At 33.3% G+C, this 23,760-nt stretch overlaps 2 protein-coding genes and 1 non-coding gene across 3 annotated transcripts; all 3 read left to right on the top strand.

Annotated features, from left to right (window-relative positions):
• The first annotated feature begins 13,449 nt into the window (after nucleotides 1-13,449).
• LOC124926467 (copper transporter 5-like) lies at nucleotides 13,450-14,205 on the top strand. Its single transcript, XM_047466699.1, has one exon. It carries the CDS (start codon nucleotides 13,540-13,542, stop codon nucleotides 13,999-14,001), a length of 462 nt encoding a protein of 153 aa, XP_047322655.1. The 5' UTR covers nucleotides 13,450-13,539; the 3' UTR covers nucleotides 14,002-14,205.
• A 1,703-nt stretch (nucleotides 14,206-15,908) lies between these two features.
• On the top strand, nucleotides 15,909-15,990 carry TRNAS-GCU. Its single transcript has one exon. It is a non-coding gene; the product is annotated as a tRNA-Ser (tRNA).
• A 4,723-nt stretch (nucleotides 15,991-20,713) lies between these two features.
• LOC124924313 (disease resistance protein RPM1-like) lies at nucleotides 20,714-21,794 on the top strand. Its single transcript, XM_047464370.1, has 2 exons — nucleotides 20,714-20,760; nucleotides 20,831-21,794. The coding sequence occupies exons 1-2, from the start codon at nucleotides 20,714-20,716 to the stop codon at nucleotides 21,792-21,794; spliced, it is 1,011 nt and encodes a 336-aa protein (XP_047320326.1).
• Nucleotides 21,795-23,760: the final 1,966 nt, after the last annotated feature.

Raw genomic sequence — 23,760 nt, 5'->3', positions numbered from 1 at the left:
TATCTACTCTTCTGGCTAATTATATGTTTCCCATAAGTGAAATCATTGCCCTAATTGTAATCTGACGTGACATGTAATGTAAAATGTTTTGGCGCTTCTTCAATCATTCAACCATTCCTTGGATATAATATACAAGCGAATACATTTTCGTTCAATGTGGTCGACCTCAAATATGAATATCAAGCGAATAGTATTTCGTTTCGTAACAATGTTGTGTTTAATATAGAAACTTACAGGCGAATGGTTCTTCGTTTTCAAATTCATTAGAGTATGACATGAAAGTGGCACAAATACAATAATATGTAACTTCAAAGATGTGATGCGACTTCATCTTCGTTTTCAATCACATGGTAAAAAGTAATACACTAACAAACAAACGAAGAAATGTCCGTTCCATTTACTGATTAGATACTGTGTAATGAAGCGAACAACCAATCGATGGATCAATTTAAGGGTTTTACATGAACACATCAGTTGTTTTACATTATACTTTGAATTGATCATGACATCCAAATTGCAATCAAACAATCAAACATAACGACAATGATTCGATTTATATCACTCCAGAATAAACTAACTACATAATGTAAAATATAACTTCAGACTATAATCAAACATAACTTCATAATATTGTTGAATACAGAAAAACATTCCATAATCCGTTTACATAAGTACTGCACAGATTAACCAACAAAATAGCTGTTCAAAAATACAAATGAAGTTCTAGTCTGATTCATGAGAGGATGACTCGTCAATCGGTCCTGTCAGTGACACGACCTCATGTTCGATGACGGGTGGAATGTATAGCTGAATGGCTTCGTTCACAGCATTGATCCATCGTTGGGGATTAAAACCGTCAAAGAATTTTCAATTATTGATGCGTACTCTAGGTAAAGATGGTGAGGAGTAAGCATGAAGTCCTCCGGAGGATTGAGTCCATTCGAAGGTAGGGGATTCCGTAGGCCAAATTGTCTGTATATGACAGTTGTGCAGTAGGAGGTAGTTCCCTTAAGGCCCAACAAAATGATGAATGGAGAACCCCTCATCTCGTACATCATTACAGTAAAGAGATACCACGGAACAATGAACCTAATTGGGTGAATATCCGAAATAAAATTCGGAGGCACGAGTCCATTGACCCTTTGCACTTGTAGATTGGCAAAGGAAGTGTAGGGAATTAAAGGACGGGGCAACCAATGCAACTTGTCTAACAACCAGAGGTAGAGAACCAAAGGTGATTCACGGCGAGAATAGTTGTTTTCCTCTGGAACAAATTCGTTAAGACCAAGTAATGTCTCAACAAGTACCAGGCTAGCCAGGTTTGGGGCGTTTCCCATCAGTGCAGGAACTACCTGCAGGATCCTTTCCGAAGGCCGTCGTCCTGCAGCCGGACATAAAAAAAATGAGCCAGAACCACAAGCATGATCAGTTTGCTTTGTGTGTGGTTGATGGTCCTCTCAGCTCCTTGGACACGCCAAATGTACTCGTCTATGTTTGTCATATTGAGAAATCCATGTTGGAGGGTAAACAAAAGAGCATCAAACATTGTACATCCATAGAAGCTGTCGCAAATGTGGACGGCCATATGAGGATCTTGATTGACAGGCAAAATCATGAGTGCAAGACTACCACACCTAAGGATTGAAGCAAAGTCCTCTATCGTCGGGCATATGTGCATTTCCCCAATAACAAAAGAACGAGAGTCCGTATTCCATCTGCTTTGCATGTGGGTCATCAGTCCGTCGTTAACGTTTATTCGTAATAGAGGTAGAATCTCATCTACATGATAGACACTAAAAGGGACAGGGTCATCGTTGATTAGACTTAAGTATCGCTCCAGCTGTTGCTACGATAAAACAAGCATGTCTGGGTCCATCTCTACATCCATCTTATGAGTTTTATACTAAATGAATGAAGGAAAGAGTCAAAACAGAGAGAGAGGTGAGAGTGAGAGTGGAGTGTGAGAGTGAGAGTGAGGGTATGAGAGTGATGATGTTGATACAGCAGTAGTTGAAGTAATAAATGAGTTTTCATTCTTGAATTCACATCAATACATAACTCTGGTAGGTGCATTACATGTTGTGAAGATATCTTCGTATTATATTTTTTAGTTCATGTCTATACGAATATATATTCGTCTAGGAATTTAAAAACATATATTGAAGAAGATATCTTCGTCTCTGATTTTCAAAATATCGATTGTACCCCAAAAAAATTAAGAAGATATCTTCGTTTAGAAATTTCAAAATATATAGTGAAGAAGATATCTTCGTTTAGTAATTTGCAAACATATATTGAAGAAGATATCTTCGTCTCTGATTTTCAAAATATGGATTGCACCAAAAAGGAACATAAGAAGATATCTTCGTTTAGGAATTTGAAAATTGATAGTTAAGAAGAGGGCCACAAGAAGACATAACAAGATAATTTAGTTTCAAAGGTGGTCATCATGTCAATATTACGGTTGCAAGTTTATCAGTTTCATCATGTTAAGAATATATCTTCGTTTAAGAATATTAAAACATACAGTTAAGAAAATAACCTCGTTTAGGATTTCACAAATATGGGTACAAGAAGACATATCAAACATCAATACATTATAAGCAATTCATTATAACTCCATACATTAAGATCTGAATTGCCTTCCATACATTAAGATCTGAATTGCATTATAAGTTATAAATCAATATCAAACATCCATACATTAAAAATAGGTCAATTGACCTGTGTAAACATAAGAATTACTGTACAAGTATAATTCCGTATAACACATACAAATCCCTAATATCTTGATCTAATTGCAGTCTTTAACTTGAACCTATTGACATTGTGCTCAGACATAAGAATTCTGTATAAATATTTTATCCTCAATGTACTCAAAGCTTCGTCGGCCTTCAAAAGAACAAGAGAAAGTATAAGAACATTTAAAATTGTTAAATGTCATAGAATAACATATGGTATAACACTTACATTATTTTTGTTGATGTCACAAGACCAACCCTTCATCGTTCCTCTATATGTTTCCATATGTCTCATTAAATATACACCACAGTCTGTCTTGTTTGTTTGGTCTTGCCAAGGCAGCTTTGGGGCCGTTATCTTGTATTTCTTAACCTTTTCTGCAAATCTTTGTATGCCTTGCCTTTACAAGAAAGTCGAAAAACTATCGAGTTGATTCCTCAACTGGACATACTTGTCCAAAATTTTCATTCTATGCGGACGACCGGAGTTGTCTAGTACATTGATTTGGGAGTCTTTAATATTCACACATACAAGAAAGAAATGTCCGGAAGTGACGACAGGTAGGAATATCTGCAAAAAGAACATAAACATTTGTTATTTTATGGCATTCTCGTTACTTGGAATTGAGGGATATGTACATACCAGGTCAGCGAAGATGAGGTCTTCTTTTGTGACATGGTAGTTTCTCATGTCTTCTTCAAGGGATTGACAAAATAAGGTCCTATCATACTGCAGATTAACCTGCAAAATAAGGGTGGAGACTCAAAGTCATGAACATTGAAGGATACATAGCACAAAACAAGAGAAGCACTTACATGTGAAATTGATGAAAAACAAATTATTCGTGGTTCATGCCTTGGAAACCTACGGCATTTGAAGTGCACAATTATGGACCAAGCGTCCACAACTTCGCTCGCAATTTCATGACCCATTTTCACTGTTTGAAATAGCTTACGGGTGATATTACCCGGTGCACCTTCGTACAGAACGTCCCTGCAAAATACATTCATTTAGAAGACCATAACTAACTAATTTCATATTTGAAATTCCGAAAAGCATGAGAGGTAACTTACATTGGAGGCAGGTCTTCATCAAACACAAAATCGGCTAATCTCTGTTCCTTGTTGGTTATGTTGTGGTCCAACATATCCGCAACCTGTTGCATGTAAGGGGGTCGAAGGTGCACAGGAATTTTCGTGATCTTCCTCTTAGGATATTCTCTAATGTTGATGCATCCCCCCCCATCATCTTCATCTTCATCTTCAGAAGATTCAACGGCCTTAGAAGCCTCAACCTTTTCCTTGCCTTTAACCTGATCATTTGGTGCAACAGACTGAGCTTTGGGTTCCGCAACATGTTCCTTCCCTTCACCCTGATCATTTAGTTCAACATGCTGCGCTTTGGGTTCCTCAACCTGTTCCTTCCCTTCACCCTGATCATCGTCTTCAACAGTGGGTGTCTGCACTTTGGGTACCTCATCCGGTTCCTTGCCTTCACACTGATGATCAGTTGGTTCAACACTGGGTGAGTCATCTTTGTTGGGCAGAACTGCATCCTCAGGTTCGTCCTGTTGAGAAGGGGGTGACTTGGCTTGAATGGGCTGAAATGCAGTCTGTACATCTTCCTGTTCAACAAGGAGTGATTCATCGTCAATGTCATGACCTACATCCTCAACATCTTTCGGTTGAACAGGGAGTGACTGATCTTCATTGTGCAGAACGGCATCATCGAGATCATTCGGTTCAACGTGATCTGAGCGATTTTCTTGATTTGGCATAACTGCATCCTCTAAATCATTCTGTTCAACCCGTGCTAGTGGATTGTCTGCATGGTCCTCCACTGCAGTCTCACATGTGTAATCAACCCGGGGACTATTGATTTTCAAGCCCGCACACTGTAAAGTGTCCCCAAGTGCCTCCCTTGTAGGATCTTCCACACCTACACGAACCTCACCATCGTTCACCACCTTCAAGTGTTTCATGAACCCTTCAGACTCTCTGAGGTTCAGGAAACCGGCCTCAAAAAAGGGCTTCGGATCGATGTTGCGTTTCTCTAACTCCCCTGATAGGTAATTCAGCTGTTGGGCGGTATCTTTAAAAGTTTGCAGGATTTTGGATGTCAACATCTGTACATTATGAAAAACAGATTTCATTAATCTTGAAAACAGGATAATAAAGAACAATGGGAGTCAATTGATTGTTTCCACATACCTCATTATCGTCTTCTTTTAATTCAACCGAGTCAACTGGATTCTCGGGTTGTTTACCTGCTAGGCGCGCCCTTGCCCTGCCCAGCCCAAAACCACCGGCACGAACTTCTAAGTTGGTAAACTCTAACACGGTGACGTCATCCCAGCAAGAGATTATTGGAAATTTCCTTTCGTAGGGGATACGTTCACCTTCCACAAAAACACCATCTAGGTAGCAAATCTGGAGTAAAGAATGGGAAACATGTTAGAAAATATTACATATCTATAAATCATATACAAGAGAGGCAACAATACTTACCGATAAAAGGGTTATAGGTCCATCGAAATATGGATTTTTATCTTTACTTGCTTTTTCTTTCCAACTTCTTACACTGTCAACCAATCGTTGTAGTGTGAAGTGGCACCAGTTCAGTTCCTTTATGTTATCAACATCCATTAAGGATTTGAGAATTTTGAACCTGAAATGAAAAAAATACATGTGTCAGTATTCACAAATACAATTAGATATATAATAGGTTTGAATACATGTTTACCTGGCTCGTGAATTTTGAACTGGACATAAAAAACTTGAGACAACAAAGACAACGAAGTCGATTTTGAAATCGTTGTCTGCACTTGTGTTACTTAATATCTTGGGGATCATAGAAAGTGTTTCGGGAGCTTTTGAGTCTTCCCCAGTCCATCTGGTCTTCCAATCCCTCAAGAAATTAAAATAATCAGGGTCCTTAGTCTTGTCCCCCCCAACGGACTCGACTACGTTCGTTGCCCCTCTAGGGAGGTTCATCACGAGTTGTACGAGATCTTCATCGATAAGGATCTCATCACCGTTGTCCAATACCAGAGAACTCTTATCCGGGTCAAAACATTGGATTACGTGTCTGGAAAAATGCGCCAGGCACTTGGAGACACCCATTGTAAGAAGAGAACCAAACCTGATTTCCTTCACGGCTTCCCTCTGTTCTACGCTCAATTTAGGAATCAGTTGAGCGAGGCCATGAGGTGATGATCTGGTTAGAAATGTCAGTTTACGTTTCTTGAGGGTTTTGGTTTTTGGGGGAGATGGTGGTAACTCTTCATCGAATGGGGTAGTACACGGAGAAATATTAGTGGTTCTGGGGGTGGTTCTGGTAACTCTTCATCGACTGTTGGAGTGGAGGTAGGAATAACATTGGGTTTTTTTTTAGGGGGAAAAGGTGGTGGTAAAATCTCATCAAAATGGGTAGTACCTGCAGCAACATCAGTAGCTTCGACAGCAACTGTGGAAACTGATTCAGCAGTCGATGACGACTTAGTATTCGTCTTCGGATTTCTCTTCCTCTTCCTTTCATATGTAAAGTTATTAAACCTCGAAGTCATTATTTTTGGTGGGATAGCATAAATCAGTATTCAACGAAATAAAGTGAATAAACAGGTGTAAAATTAGTATAAACACAATAAGATTAACATACCTCTCTGGTTTATTGCTGGGATTGACGTTGGATGCAGGAGTTGGGGCAGTTTCGTTTTCGTTTATGCTCCTACAGACTTCCAAGACGACCTCTTGGGAGTCGATGGTATCCACTTTCATGTTGTTGCCTTGGTTCCCTGACATCTTCAGAAGAAATCCTTGTAGAATAAAAGAAATATTTAGGGTTTCGACGTTGATTGTTTGGATTATCGCCGGGAGATAGAGAGAGAAGAATATGAACAGTTGCTTATGAAAATGAAAATGATGGAGAGTGGGATTGTAGCGGGAAATTGAAATTATATCAACTAGTAATGGAAGCGAATAAATATTCGTTCGATATCGTAACTTCTTAAAAAAATTCAAAAATTAAATTGAAAATAAAAACTGTTATTCGAAGCGAAGATTTATTCGCGGGATGTAAATGCACGGGTAAGTGAATTTACATGACAGGCAAGTTGGCTTCTCATGGGAGGGGAGTGGGTTTTACATGAACGTCAGGCTAAAAATAATTGAAAAGAAGAAATCTTCGCTTTCAATCGTCTCCTCGAAAAACAAAATTAAAGAGAATATTTGGTCGTTTACTACATGTCATTTTAAATTCATTGAATTTACATTTATTAATAAACGGAAATATAAAATTAATAAAAATAAAATAGCCAAGTAATTGAGGCGAAGATTTGTTCGGGTGCTGCATGTGATTTTTAATAAATTAATTTAATATTTAATAAACGGAAATATAAAATCCATGTCATTTGGGTCTTTACATGCACGGGTAAGTGTATTCATATGGGAGGCAGGCGGTCTTCTCTTGGGTGGGTTTGGGAGTTTACATGAGGTTATTATTAAAATTAATTGAAGCAAATATATCTTCGCTCCTGAGGGTCTCCAAGCCGAAAAAATGAAATAAAAAATTAAATAAAATTCCTAGAAAAAAAATGAATGAATTACTTGAAGCGAATATTATATCGCTGCATTCGATTTTCAATAATTAAATTAATATTTAATAAACGGAAATATAAAATACATGTAATTTTGGTCTTTACATAGACGGGTAAGTGTATTTACATGAAAGGCAAGCGGTCTTCTCAAGGGTGGGTATGGGGGGTTTACATGAGGGTTAGGGCAACGGGCGTGTAGATCTTTGCTCCCATCGCATCTCACCCTTCCCTCTAACACGGTGCCATGAGCGAAGATATCTTATCTGGGTGCTATATGATTATTATATTAATTGATGCCGTTAACAGGCGCTGCCGTTAACGGCGTCTGGTGTGAACCCGGGCCGAAACCCGGATTCCGAATTCTCCCTCCCTCCGTCTCCTCCCCAGATTGATTTATTATTAAAATAATAATGCTGCAATCTGATTGGTCCGCCACAGGGGAACACAGCAATCGGTAGTAGAAGATCTGAATTGAACAATATAATATCTAACTTAACATCCATAATCTGCAAAATTGGAACCTCCTCCATAAAGAAGAGTATTATAAAATTGTTGGTTGGTCCGTAGAGACTTTGAGAGAGTCATCGAAATGCGTCAAAATCAAGGTCTACATAATAAAGAGCAATATAAATTGGAAGGTGGACCATGTATAGAAGAAAGTCAAGAAATATGAACAAGCTGCATCAAAATAGAATGTTGAACAGAAACCGAATGCGGGGTTGAAACAGAATTTTGGGTAGAAACAAAATGATGAGCAAAAAATTGTTAATTCAGTTCGGGACAGGGGTCATATATTTCTTGGAACTTTCAAACCAAATGTAGAAATACTTGGTTTTCCTTTCAAGTTCAAAATACCCTAGGAAGTGGAGGAACAATGTGTAAACTCATGAAAAAAATGATGTATTCCCAGACCTCTTTCTTCTTTGGGAGTACAAACATTCTCTCATTTTAATTTTTTCCAAATTAGTTTCCGACTACATTTTCTCATGATTTTAGACATTGTTCATCCACTTTCTATGGTAGTTTGAACTCGAAAGGAGAACCAAGAGTTTCTACCTTTGGTTTTAAAGTTCCAAAAATATATGACTCTTCTCCCGAAATTGATTCACATTTTTTTGCTCTACATTTTGTCCTTGCCCATCATTCTATTTTTGACCCATATTATGTTTATGTCCAAAATTATGTTTCTGCCCCACATTCTAATTATGTTCAACATTCTGTTTTTGTGCAGTTTGTTCACGTTACTTGCCTTTCTTCCATACTTGGTCCACCTTCTAGTTTGTATTGCTCTTTATTGTGTATACATTGGTTTTGGCGCATTTTGATAACTCTCTCATAGTCTCTACGGACCAGCCAATAATTTAATCATACTCTTTTTTCTAGAGAAGGTTCCAATCTTGAAGATAAAGGATGTTGAGTTGAATAGTATATTGCTAACTCTTCTCCTTGTTGAGGACTATCCAACATTTCTTAGTTAGGATCAAAAGTTTATAAATCTAGTTCCTCAAGCCTTTTAGGTTCGCCATTTCGTTGAAACTTACATGACATTTATCATTATGTTTTGTCTCCTTTACTATATTATTTTTCTCATTTTTTTCTCATTCCCATTAACCTTTTATTTCTTTGTTTCTGAGACAAACTCTTTCCCTTAGGTTTCTTAGAATTTTTTTTTACCGTTGTTGTTAGATGAATAAGTATTTTCGACAGTTTCTAGTTGAATTTGATTCCCATTGGAGTCCGAGTTTTTTTCCATCAAAGGAAACATGTTTATTGTTTTCCTTAATAGTACATTCATTATTTAAAGTTTGATTTAAAGTTTGATTTCATAGGCTATCAACATTTCTTAGGCTATCTACATTTCCTAATCGATCTATCATTATTTCCTAGGCTATCAGAATGTATTCCACTATCATTCCTATGTCCGTTTGCATTCATTTTAGCAGATTTATTAAGAATGTAAGTATACATACCCGATGTATTTTCAGTATTTCCTTCACTAATGTTTTCGTTCACAATGATAGGATCTCCATCCATACCTTTTTGAGTCAGCTTTTCATTATTATTAAGGGGGTTGTGTGTTCTCCCCTCTATTCCTTGAGTTGGTGAGTTGAATTCAAATTGTCTTTAGGGGGATTAGGAGGGAAAGTGCTGGATTCCTCATTGCCCGATTTAGAGGGTTAGTCGGGCTTGTACAACCATTAGATAATGAGGGAAATTGTTCATATTGTAGAAGTTATATGAGTGCTAAGATTATCAAAACTAGAAAACACAAACGTATTCGTGTTAGTGAAGCTTTTAACAAATTTCCAATATCGACAAATATGAAATTCTTGAGTAAAATTTCAACAGAACCGTAGTAAGTGTTAATACGACCGGATCACACAATTCGCATGGTTTAAACGACAACGAAGAACCGTATACGACCGGATCACACAGTTCGCATGGTTTAAACGACAACGAACGATGTGTAACTTTTTGTGACTGCGACTTAGGGTTTCTTCCGCAACGATTATGACCACACTATACTGTCGGCGTTGTGGGGGGCGTTGTGGGGGGGGGGGGGGGGGGGGGGGGGGGGGCGTCGCAGCGCATAAGACGCATGTATCACACATATGGCATAGTTCGCATAGTTCGAACGATAACGAACGATGCACGATTTTCTTGCAACTGCGACCTATGGTTTCTTCATATAAGGTTTCACAATCGCTAGAAAAAAATATAGTTTTAATTGCCTATCTTTAGACCATGTAAACAAGTATATATTTTAAGGAGTATTATTCATTGATTTGATTTTTTTATTCTTTATTTTAAGTTTCTTTTAACTTGTGACATGTAAGATTTATGTTTTAGTGTTTTAGCAATAGTCAATGCAAATTCGTATAATCTTCCAATCTCTATTTTGATTCAATTTAGACGATTGAAAGTCATGAATAAAATTTTGGTGATTGAGAAAATATTAACCATCACTAATCTAAATTGTCTTTGTTGCGCCTCTCAATTGTTGGGTTATTTGTTTGGGCTCCCAACTATGTAATAAAAAGCTCAGTCTGTTTAGGAAGCCCCAGAAGTTTAGAAGTCCATAAATCTAGAAGTTTAGAAGCTTGAGAGTCTCGCTTTGTTTTAAATAGGGGCATATGATTGTCTTATTGAAAAAAAGACTCTTGAGTTGTCTTCATTCTGCTATAAAAGGTAGAGAAAATGGTCTTATCAAATTACATCTGAAAGTCATCTAGCATACATTTGTAGAGAGATAATGAGATATCTTCTTTGTTTAGCTCTTATCTTCATTTGTTTCCTGTTTAACATTTGATTATAGTAAAAAAAAAATTTGGAACAATAGTCTCATGGTTTTTAGTCCTTGATTTGAGGAGGTTTTTCCACGTTAAATTCTTGGTGTTCTTATTTCATTTATATTTCCTTTTATGTTTGTTGTTTCTCGTTTCTAAAAATCTAATCAAGTAGGGAATAATTTATTATTACAAGTGTGGTGATTATTTCGCTTTATTCTCAACTTCAATTCCGTAAATGCAAAATGAAGACAGATGCATTTCTAGAAGATGGCAAGAAACAGTCAAATACAAGGTGATGGAACTAAATAAAACGATATATAACTTAAGAGGACATGGAATTACAAGGTGATGGATACGGATACATGTCGGGTGAAAGTGAAAATTTTATTCCAGATTCTAAACCTTGGTATATATTTTCATATAATAGTTAAGAATTGTAACAGCTTGTTTTGTTGTTAAACAATATAGTTTATTTCTGGAAAAAAATTAAATGTTAAAATTTCTTGTTTACTTCCAATTTTTATATGTTATTTTGATACATTCTTTAAGAATATTTAATAACAAGAGAATGTATCTATACAATCAGGGCAATCTAAACCACTTTGAACAATTTTTTTTTATAAAATTTGACGATAAAAATGTGACAGTAACATTTAATTTCATATTTTTTTCAATTTAATTTATTATTACTTCTCTAATTAATAGAAAATGTGGTCAAACATATGTTTAACAACTCATTTTATTCTTTTTTTTTTTAAGTTTAACCGAACTCAAATTCATGAATCCGTCCCTCGTTATCATATTCTTCGAATAAAGAGATATTTGTATAATCAAAATATCCACTTATTGTATTACAGATATCTAATTCAAGATAAATTTCAACTTAACAAAATTAATAGAAAATTTCATTATTTATTATTATAAATAAAAATAAAAATTGATAAGGTTATTTTTGTTAAACATTTTATTCATTTATTATATTTATTAATCATTATATTATCTAAAAAGTAATTTGAATCATTATTTAAAACATATTTCTATATTAAATATGAAACGTGATAAACAAAAAACCATCTAATATTAGCCCCAAAATTCACAAATATTTCCTAAGAAAGATATAAAAATTAGAAATAGTTCAAAAAAGATTATTAGTTTGTTTTGGAAATTATAATGTATTCTTAATTGAAAATAAAAACAAAAGCATCAGTAAGGAAGCTTCTTCGCCGCCCTGCCGTGTAGTACATGGACTGATTAAATTACTATTTTACCCTTTTAGGAATATTACCTTTTTGTACTACACTGTTCTTCATAGTAATAATAGTACAACATAATTAATATAGAACCCCTGAAACTTAATGCTATTACGTAATAAAACCCCTCAAGAAATATTATTTTCAATATTTTCCACAAATCTCTATGTATATACATATATTATAAGTAGTTCTCTAACATATTTTTTTTTTCAAATTAATCTTTTTGATTAATAGTATATATATATATATATATATATATATATATATATATATATATATATATATATATTTGCATCACTTTCAAACCTATCAATTATTTAATTGCTTTAAAATTTATATTTTTGGATTCATGTCAAGGTCATATAGGGCCTTCCCAAACATTGAAAAAAATTTGGGATGTCCAAACTTATATTTTTATATTATATTTTAAAATTAAAATTTTATATTATATTTAATATAAATAATTTAGTTTAGTTGATTAAATGATATAATAATTTTTAAAAAGTGTTAAGTTAAAACCTTCTTAAAATATTGTTTTATAAAAAATAATTTGAGGCCTTAGACAACTTATTTGTTGCCTTTTCTAGGACTTGGCTGAGGTAATAATGAAACACCCATATTTAATGACGAATAATTGTAAAGTCACCTTTTATAGCATATCTTAATTTGTAGTTTAAGAACTAATAAAAACATTGCACATTTTTAAATAGAGTTCCACCCCAACTAACAAATATATATGAGAAAATCCCATTTAAAAATAATTAGTTTTTTTTAAAATAAAAACTATTCTATCATAATTTTTACTTTTAATTATTAATTATTATATTTGTCACTTTAAATATCAAAATACACTTAATTTAAATTTTAAATATAAAAATATAATAATTCAATCAAATAAAAGTTTAAATAACTTATCTTCTTTTTTTATCAAACAATTTTTTTTATCAAAAGAAAATTTAATATTAATCTAAAATAACTCAACATCAATCAAGCTCTAATAGAGGTTTAAAGCTCCTCCTAAAGATTTATTGAATTAAATTTTATTTCATTTAAAAAGATGATGTGAGTTTTTTTTTTATAAAATTTACTTTTTTAAATAAAATTATTTTAATATTTTTATTAATGAATTTATTAATTTAATTAATAAAAGAGTATATGGGAATGAGAATTATTTTTTTTTAATAAAAACCAATTCAACAATAGTTAATCAAATTGAAGTTCTTTTTAATGAAATTGTGTATCAGTCTTTTCAACATATTTGTTTGATTTAATATATAATTCATACATAATTATATTTTCATAACAAACAAACAAACTTTAAATTGTTTGTAATCCAACTTAAAATCTAACCAATTGTATATTTAAGAATTTAATTTGTAGACATTATAAATAATAATTTTAACTATTTATTAAAATATAAATAAAATAAATTAAAAAGTAGACTAATAATTGTTCCCAATGAATAATAACCGAAAGTGGCAACGCTGTAATTATAAGATTCAAATAAGGGCAATTACTTATCCTGCAAACAGTAGTACAAACTACAAAGAAATCCGATCCGAGTGCTGGATTGGCTGAAGATCCTTCATTCTCTCTCTACATCATCGGCGACGACCGGCGACGGCAACGGCGACGGCGAGCTTCAATTCAAGCAGCAAAGATGATGCACATGACTTTCTATTGGGGAACAACGGTAACTCTATTGTTTGATTTCTGGAAAACTGATTCATTGATCAGTTACATCCTCACGCTCCTTGTTTGTTTCCTCTTCTCAACTTTCTACCAATACCTCGAAGATCGTCGTCTCCGATTCAAATTACAATCTCTTAACAGTTCTAAAACAGTAATAAATTCATCTCCATCTCCCGGAGCATCGATCGATTCTCCTCTCCTCCTATTCCGACGAGGAGGAAGATGGAGCGTTGTTAAGGTAGGAGGATCTGTTCTATTTGGAATCAATTCTGCCCTAGGTTACTTTATGATGCTAGCGGTTATGTCGTTCAATGGAGGTGTGTTTATAGCTATTGTATTTGGTCTTGCTGTTGGATATTTACTGTTTAGGAATGGTGATGAAGATGCGGTTGATGTTGATGTTGTTGAGAATCCTTGTGCTTGTGCTTGATTGAAGAATTGAAAAACTTAGATCTCTTTAATCCTATCTTCTTGAATCAGATTGTTGTTGTTTTTGAGAAATTTGCAGATTTATTTGATGATTCTCATTTGGATGATGTTGAATGTTGATAGTTTGTTGGAGTATATAAAATTGCATATTGAATATTCTAATGATATATTTATGTATTAAAAATAATAATTTTAATGCTTTATTATTATTATTTATCATGGTATGGATTTCAAATACAGTTATGCCAACTTATTTTGAAGAAAAGAAATTTGTAGATTGGGGATAATATTGGACTTATGGTTGGCAATGAGTTAGTTGGGGGCTAGAATGAATTTAACCATTGTCCCGTTTCAATTTTGGAAATTTTTTTAATATTATTCTTGCCTTATTTGATTTTTTTTCTGAAGAATCCTGCATAATACCGTTAATAATTTTTTTTAAATAAAAATAAAAATTATATAAACGAATTTTTAAATATAATATACATTGTAATATATTAAAATTTTATATTATTATAAAAAATAACCTTATTAATCTTATAAAATATAGTAAATAAATAAATATATTAAAAGTGTAATGATATATACACCCTTATACAACATAGCACTTACTTCATTTGGAAAGAAAGGGAAAATATTTTTTCCTCTTGTATTTTTTTTAAGATATATTTTTTCTTTTTTTACAAATGAGGTAGGTGCTATACGAATATGGTGTATAAGGGTGTTATATAATATCATTACTCATATTAAAAATATATTAGTGATTTAATATATTAAATTATATTTATGTTGTTCAGGGCAGAATCGAAGTGAAATCGGGGAGGGTCGGGGCGGGGAACACAAATACTATCCCCGCTCTATCCCCGTTCGATTTCAGGGAAAAATTGTTCCAAACGGGACAATTTGATTTTTGCGGGGCTGTTTCAAATTGTCATCATTAATTGGACTGATTAAATTAAATATTTAGATTAATATTGTACTCTTAGATATATTGGGGTGAAATTGAAATTTCTAAATTTTTTGGAATTTTTAATTTTTCAAATTATATAAAGTGGGATTTTGTTTTTAACCGTTTTTTTAAAGTATCATTAATTTATTATCTATGTTATATAACTCATATTTAAAATAAATAAAATATTAATATCACTAATTTAATTATATAAGAATATGTAATTAAAACCTAAAAGAAAATAATGTTTATGAACAACAAAATTAAAAATAACATAATTAAAAAATCTAAATTAAAATATATAAATGATAAAGAAGAAAAAAAATTATGGTTCAAATTTAAAAGATTAAATATTACCTTAATTCTCAATATTACAAGAAAAAGGACGAAGCTTAAAAAAAATAGTGAGTGATTTTTTTTTGAAAAATTATGTAAAATTTTTATATTTTTGAGAATTAAATAAATAAATAGTTAAAATAAACTAAACAAAATATGGGTTATGTTAAATTTTGATCATAGAAAAACTAAGTATACTATACCATCATAGAAAATAATATATATATATATAGTTAAATAAAATATTAATGTCAAACTATATGTATGAGTACAATAAAATTATATTTTATTGTTAACAATTATTTTCTGGATAGACCCGTCAGTTTCAAACGGCCCAAATATATTCTCTTTGATTTAATCGCGTTTACTTTTTCATACTGAACATTGAAGTATTATCTTTTATTATAATTATTATTTATATATGAATTTTTAAAAATAATTCTTTGTACTGAAAATATTTTTTATTGTAAATAACATTAATATTTAATAGTAAATAGAGAAATAATAAATAAGACATGTTTTATAAGTAACAAATATTAAGAACATTAAAATTAGTCTATTTAATGTAAAATATATCATTAAAGTATTTAATTACTTATTACAACTTAAAAGTTTAAACAAAAGTCGCTTTGGCCGAGTGGTTAAGGCGTGTGCCTGCTAAGTACATGGGGTTTCCCCGCGAGAGTTCGAATCTCTCAGGCGACGTTATTTTTTAATCTAAGCTTCTTTTTTTTCTTTCTTCTTCCTTAACAATTCAGTGGTTTGATGACATTTGTTTAAAATGGATATTAATTATTTTCTTCAAATCCTATGCATGGGTATGAGACAGTCATAATCTTAAATCATGGGAAGTTTCCTTTCAGGAATGTTCCAACTAAATAATTTCTCAAGTAAGTTCAAGCAGCTGTAATAAAATGACAAGTTGGTCAAAAACATATTTGAAAGGATTGTTTAGAACTTAGGATTTATGATCAATGTTTGGTTCAAGAGAAGTTGTTCATGAAACAACAACCTATATCATGTTTTCCCTTATGATGCATGATAAGGATGGTTTTTGTTATTTCCTTGTAAGAGTTTGGAATTCTTGAATTCTATACAAAATGACATTTTTCAATGAAGTATTATCCATGATTGTAAAATTAATATATGCCGAAGAGAAGAAATTGGGATATTTAAAAAATTGAGGCTCATTTGTTGATTCATTATCATCCTGTCATGGTGATAAATGAGTTTTATTGTTGAGCATCTTATCAATACTATTATTACTTTGAGTATTTCTCGAAGGCTTGGAATGATTGATTAAAGGATGCAAGAATTGAGAAGCATTTACTCATTATTTCTCTCGTATTTGTTTTTTGGATCAAATAAACCAAACTTTTTAAAAGAAAATCTAGACTACTTTAAAATTTATGAGCTCAATTCTCACATTTCCTTTGGTATTTTTTGTTTTCGGTATTCCCGTCTTGATATAAGCTCGAACACATAAAGAAGGTGTACTATACTTACTATTCAAATTTTTTGTTCCGCCAAAAACTATCAGAATTAGATTTCAACAAATTAAGGGTAGGAGCAAATCCTCCAACTTGGTTCTGGTTCTGAACTGACAAATTTAAGTATGTATCTTTTAACCTTCCACCATTTATAAAAATGATGTTTTGATTGTCGGATTCCACTTAAAGTTTGAAGGGGTTTATATTATATAGTATCAATTTTTCAGGGAAATTAATTAAATGGTTTAAGGTTTGATTGATGGATTTTTTTTTTTTTAAATGTGGGTTTGAATGGTAACATTTGATATGATTAGTTAGAGAAGATGCTCATAAAAATTACAACATAAAAAATATCTCAAAATACAATTTGCATAGAGGTTCTTAAATGAATTGATTAGCATCAATCACTAGTGTTGTGTAGAGGTAAATTTGATTTGATATATAGATGTTTATTGTGTTTACAATGTTTGTTTCTGTTATTTAACTTTAAAAGAATAAGTTTAATTAATCTTACTTTATATTTGGTATTAATCAATTGTATTTCATCATTATTTAATTTCTTTCATATTTTTTATTGTGTGAAGATCAATGTCAAGGTAAGTAAATATTCAAGTCTAGAGCCAATCAGTTTGGTAGCTAAAATGCCCTTACCCAAGCAGTTGATTTAATTGCATTTTAAAAGTTAGATTTCGTCTTTATTTATTTTACAATAAAAGTGAACTGTTTTGTTATATATATATATATATATATATATATATATATATATATATATATATATATATATATATATATATATATATATATATATATATATATATATATATATATATATATATATATATATATATATATATATTTCCTTTTACTACTTATTTAGACGACGAAAAATTGATTCTAATTTTTTTCCAGTCAAATAGCACGATTGAGAACATTACAATATATTGCGATAAGGTGCCATAATATTTGATTATTATGTTCAAATATAAAATGGGCCGTCCAATTTGAGTTTTTCACCTTCAAATTGGATGGCCCATAAGATGTGGCCCAAACGTAAAGTAATATCAATTTTGGACTATTTACGAGGAAAGTAGACAAAACCCTAAATATAATCGAGCCTTATAAATAGAATGCCTACTAATACCTAGCTGTTTCATCCAAAGAGATATATAAGACTCAGACGGCGTATCAGATCTGGTGACAATAGAAGTTGTCCCGATGAATGAGAATATTGTTTGTAGATGCTTCATGGAGTATAAGGTATGTGGAAATAAATATTATATCATAAGAAGATGTCTAATTACACTCTTTTTTATATGATATATTAACATCATTTGATTTTTTTATTCTCTTTCAGAAAGTAATTTCTTTGTTAAGTTCTCAAGTTCGATTTTCATTGAAAACACTAAAATCGAGTCTACTCCCCCAAAGCGTTTGAGTTATGGTAAGTAAAATTAATTTTTTCACTCAAATATTCTACAATTTTGTCTAAGAATGAAGAACGAGGAAACCTATTTGAATATATATGAAACTTTTATATCACCAATTGTCGCTAACTAATCAATTTCCTTTCTATGTTTTTTAGGCATGGTTAGAGAATCAAATATTATTACCATTTTGATAATCTCTTTGTGTGTGACATTATTTCTGTTTTAATATTGTTTACAGGTGAAGAAGATAAGAAATCTTCTAACACGATTGATGTATGGTGACCAACGCACGTTGGGAGTTAACAAATGTATGATATTTTATTTCATCTAATACTTTTATTACTTTTTTTATTTGAGCAATTTCTCTCTTAGATTATATTTTCATTTATTACAAATTCGATCCAATAAACACAAAGTTGGTTTTATCTTTTCTTCTATACAATTTTAGAACTAATTTTTTATTAACATTATCAAATGTGATTTACAAGTTTGATATGATGATAGGGAATGGAGATCCTAACTCTCATGAAGGAGAAACGGGAGTTTGTCTAAGAAGTAGGAAAGGAACAAGCTATGAACAAAATGATGTAAAATGTAAAATTTTAATATTTTTTTAATAATTTACTTGTAAAATACACATGTATCTTGTGTAATTTTAGTTTTTTTAATATTCAATGTTCTTGTAATGGGAAATTTGATCAAATAACCGAAAAAGGGCCTTAAATGAGTTAGTGACTAGCGCATAACTTTAGTTGCGCATGAGAAAATCGTCACACGATGAGAAAATGTTATATATATATATATATATAATGATGTTTAATTTTTAAAGTGTCCGGATTGTCGGGTCGAGAACTGTGGTTAATTTGGATATATATGTGAGAGTAAATGGATACTTGGGTCGGATTGTGTGTTGACCCGCCCATAAACTTAAAACGATTAAAAATAAAATTAAAAACGCTATAGGTATGGTTCAAACTTGCAACCTAACAAAACAAGTACAATCCTTTAACCAACTAAGCTTATAATACTTTATATTTTAAATTTAACACCAAATTTGATGACGCGGTGGTTCATCAATAGTTTTAATCAGTCATAATTCACTTTTGACTTTGCGTTATAAATTTCACTATTATTAGTGAGCAATAATAGAAGAATTCTGTCATATTTATAAAAATATGGGACATAATTCATATGGATATAGTAAGTCTCGCCTGATTACTTTAATGGTAGTATTTACATTTTTCTTTTCATTAGTATGGGGAATAAGTGGACTCTAAATGTCAAACTAATTGAGTTGATGAATCAAACTGTATCAATTGCTTTAGAGATCGTTCTGCAATGTGAGAGTAAATGGATACTTGAGTCGGATTGTTGTTGATCCGCCCATAAACTTAAAACGGTTAAAATAAAATTAAAAATGCTATCACATTTTTACCGTAATATTTTTTTCACGGTTTTTATATTATTATTCGTGCAAATGCACGTGATAAATGTTAGTTTATATAAATACTCAAATTTTTTTCATTTTGTTATTTTTCTTTCTTTTTCTTTTCTCTCTACTTCGCGTTCTCTCTCGCGACGGCGACAACCCTAAAGGAAAATATCATACAGATCGACGACGAAAATCCGTTCTAATATCATGTGATTGGATCGATTTATATTCTTATTTCCATTTTGTTCTTATTTCTATTATGTTTATTTTCAAACTCTAAACCATGAGGTTGTTCTTATTGTTCATCTTGTTCATATTGGTTGTTCATCTTGTCGATGATGATATATATTTGCAGATGATGCTCTGAATCGGTTCCGTTTTAGGAAAGATTCAAGTGATTCTCGCGAAGGGCTGTCCCTTGTAGCGAAGGGTCATCCCTTGTAGCAAAGGGCCATCCCTTGTAGCGAAGGGCCATCCCTTGTAGCGAAGGGCCATCCCTTGTAGCGAAGGGCCATATCCCTTGTAGCGATGGGCCATATCCCTTGTAGCGATGGGCCATCCCTTGTAGCGAAGAGTCATCTCTTGAAGCGATGAACCATCTCTTTTAACGAAGGGTCATCCTTTGCAGCGATGAGCCATAATTAATGTGAAAATCTATTTTTAATTTTATGTCTTAATTATTTCGCTTACATATTTGTCCGATGTCGTTTACATCGTACGAAAATCTCCTAACTCATATAAATTTGTTTAACTTATTATTCTTTATTGAAGGAAAAATAGAATCTCTTATAGCAGATAAATGATCACAAACATTCCTGTATATGTAAACAAACACTTTCATCCAAATATTTGTGATTCATAAATGACTTAATCCGTATAAATGATTTATCTTATTCATATTTAAAATATGAAATGGCCTTACGTAACTTGTTGGGTTAAAAAAAAAAAAAAAAATTTAAAACAAAATGATTTATCTTATTCATATTTAAAATTTGAAGAGTCTTCAAATAATAAAAATAAAACTAAAGGCTCCTAGGTTACATGATTTATGTGTCTGTTATAAAAATAAAACTAAAAACATGGCTCTTTCATCTGCAAGGTCTGAGAATAAGGTGTCTCTTATCTGGTAAGATAAAACTCATTAACTTGAAGATGAAAGGAATCAAAGAAACAAGACTGACCTTTAATCTTCCCAGTACACATGATGAATTAGGAGGTATGAAGTCGGGGCATGACATGAGACTTGATGCTTTGTTTATTGAGGATACTGATGTTGTGGGAATTGATAATTCTAAAAACCAATTGATTTCAATGCTTGATGTGGGAGATAAGGATCTACTTATCGTCACTGTGGTAGGGATGGGTGGCCTAGGAAAGACCACTCTTGTGAGGAAAGTCTATGAGAGTCACGTTAAGGGGCGCTTTGATTGTCAAGCTTGGATTACTATTTCCCAGTCATTTACTAGCTTGGAACTTCTTCGAGCTTCCTTCAAGAGCTTTAAAAATGAAATAAATGAAGAGTCTTGGAAACTTTTCTGCAAGAAAGCTTTTCGAGGTGAATACAAAAATGTTTGCCCCGAAGAAATGCATGATATCTCGCGGAGCATCATGAAAAAGTGCGGAGGACTGCCTCTCGCAATTGTAGTCCTTGGTGGTTTGCTGGTTACAAAGGAGAAACATGTTCTCGAATGGCAGAAAATTCTAAAAAGCCTATCTCCCGATACGAGAGTCATCTTGGAACTTGAGAGTCTAGAGAGGATATTATTATTAAGTTACAATGACTTGCCAAATCATCTCAAATATTGCATCTTGTACACAAGCATGTTTCCGGAGGATTATCACATCAGGAGATCGAGACTCATTCGTTTATGGGTGTCTGAAGGATTTGCGGAAGACAAACCAGGATATACCCGTGAAGAGGTCGCTGATGTCTACCTAAATGAATTGATTAACCGAAGTATGATTCAAATTGTTTTGAAAAGCAATTATAACAAGGTCAAGTGTTGTCAACTTCATGATGTCTTGCGAGATATTCTTCAAAGGAAATCCAGAGACGAGTCATTTTCCATTGTTTTGAAAGATGAAGAACTATTACAATCAAGTGAGAAGATTCACCGTGTCGCAATTTATGAGAATTTTCATCGCCAAACTGTTGAATAAACTTTAATTAATAAGGTATTTAGTTTTTTGATGTTTAATAATCCTAGAGTAATAACTAGGGGTGAGTGGGATAACCAAGAGATTTGGTGGGAGCTATTTAATATGCAGAATAATTTTGTTTTGTCATTTGAAGAGTCAAGCATATGAAGAGTCTATGCTTTCCTATAAAGAGTTGTAAAAATCTATTTGAGATAACAAGAAAGATATATTTTGGCATCTTGTTATCAACAAATTGGTATCAGAGCTATTGTGTGTGAGGTGAGCGTGAGAAAACCTGTTAGTCTCAAAAGAGAACGCCGCGGTGTGCGCTGACCGAGAGAGAAAAACAAGAGCGATCGAGAGCCTTGTAAGGTGTGTGTGTTGAGTGTAAACACTTGAGAGGAATGGCAGGTCTAACCAATGGCATCCCGCTACCCAAGTTGACAAAAGGAGTCAACTATGACAACTGGAAGGTGCAGATGAAGGCCCTTTTCGGTTCCCAAGATAACTGGGATGTGGTCGAGACTGGGTATGAGGAACCGGAAAACACAGATGGGTATTCAAATGCCTAGTTGAACGCGTTGAAGGTCGTTCGAGCTAAAGATAGGGCGGCTCTATATCTACTATACCGATCTGTCGACGAATCTGGTTTTGAGAAGATAGCTGACGCAAAATCTTCCAAAGTGGCATGGGATACACTCGAAATAGCAAACAAAGGAGACGAACGGGTGAAGCAAGTCCGACTTCAAACCCTAAGGGGCGATCTGGAAAACATGAGGATGAAAGAGTCTGAAAGCGTATCTGAGTTCATTACTCGAGTGGAGACCGTGGTGAACAAACTAAATCGGAATGGTGAAAGTCTTTCATCAAACCGAGTTGTTGAAAAGATTCCGAGGTCATTGACAAATAGTTTCGAAAATATTGTGTGCGCAATAGAGGAATCTAAGGATCTATCAACGCTCACCATTGAAGAGCTTGCTGGGTCCTTGGAAGCGCATGAGCAGAGAAGGAAAAACAAGAAGGGGGAGTCTCTTGAACAGGCTCTCCAGGAGAAGGCAACAATAAAAGAGGAGAAGGTGCTTTATGCTCAGAGTACCAGAGGCAGAGGAAGAGGCAGAAGCCTAGGTGGTAGAGGAAGATGTGGACGAGGAAGTGAGCAAGTCGGCCAACAGAACTGGCATGGCAGAGGTCAAGCTCGGGGTGGCCGGACAAACACAAATAATAATATTGAGTGTTATAACTGTGGAAAGAATGGACATGTTGCCAAGGATTGTTACTCGATAAAATGTTACAATTGCGGAAAGTTGGGTCATATTTCCAAAGATTGTAGATCCGAGAAGAAAAAGGAGGAACCAACAAACTTTTTTGCTGAGAAAGAAGATGAAGGGTTGTTGCTGGTGACAAAAATCCCAGAAACTGAGATCAAACCAAGCTGTTCTGATAACTCATTTTGGTACTTGGATACTGGGGAAAGTAACCACATGTGCAGCGACGAGAGCTTATTCAAAATACTCTCAAAGGTGGAGTCCGGATCCATTTCTTTCGGCGATGCTTCAAAAGTAGCCGTCAAAGGTCGAGGAACGATCATGTATCAGCAGAAAAATGGGGGAATCGGAGAAATCAGAGATGTTTACTACGTACCTGATCTCAAAAGCAACATACTGAGCATGGGACAGTTGATGGAGAAAGGGTACTCGGCTATAATGAAGGACCGAGAAATGCAACTGAAGGATAAACTTGGGAGACTCATTGCCCAGGTAGAAATGAAGAAAACCGTATGTACAAACTTGAGCTTAAAATAGTTCAAGATAAATGTATGCAAATTGATCTAGAGGATGAGGCCATGAAGTGGCATTATCGGTTCGGTCATCTTCACTTCGGAGGGTTGAACGAGCTGGTGAAAAAGGAGATGGTGCTTGGACTGCCTAACATTATATTCGAAAAGAGGTTCTGTGAAGAATGTGTGATCGGGAAACAAGCGAGGACT

The sequence above is a fragment of the Impatiens glandulifera genome, chromosome 2 (genome assembly GCF_907164915.1).
Source record: "Impatiens glandulifera chromosome 2, dImpGla2.1, whole genome shotgun sequence".
Lineage (NCBI taxonomy): Eukaryota > Viridiplantae > Streptophyta > Magnoliopsida > Ericales > Balsaminaceae > Impatiens > Impatiens glandulifera.
The sequence above is the reverse complement of the archived record's forward strand: the minus strand, read 5'-3'. Positions and strand labels throughout refer to the sequence as shown.

Bases quoted from the DNA above. Each gene is read 5' to 3' on its own strand.
- LOC124924313 (XM_047464370.1), top strand. From the start codon at position 20,714: ATGGCTCTTTCATCTGCAAGGTCTGAGAATAAGGTGTCTCTTATCTG. The intron at 20,761-20,830 runs GTAAGATAAAAC...TAATCTTCCCAG, and splicing joins AATAAGGTGTCTCTTATCTG to TACACATGATGAATTAGGAG.
- LOC124926467 (XM_047466699.1), top strand. From the start codon at position 13,540: ATGATGCACATGACTTTCTATTGGGGAACAACGGTAACTCTATTGTTT.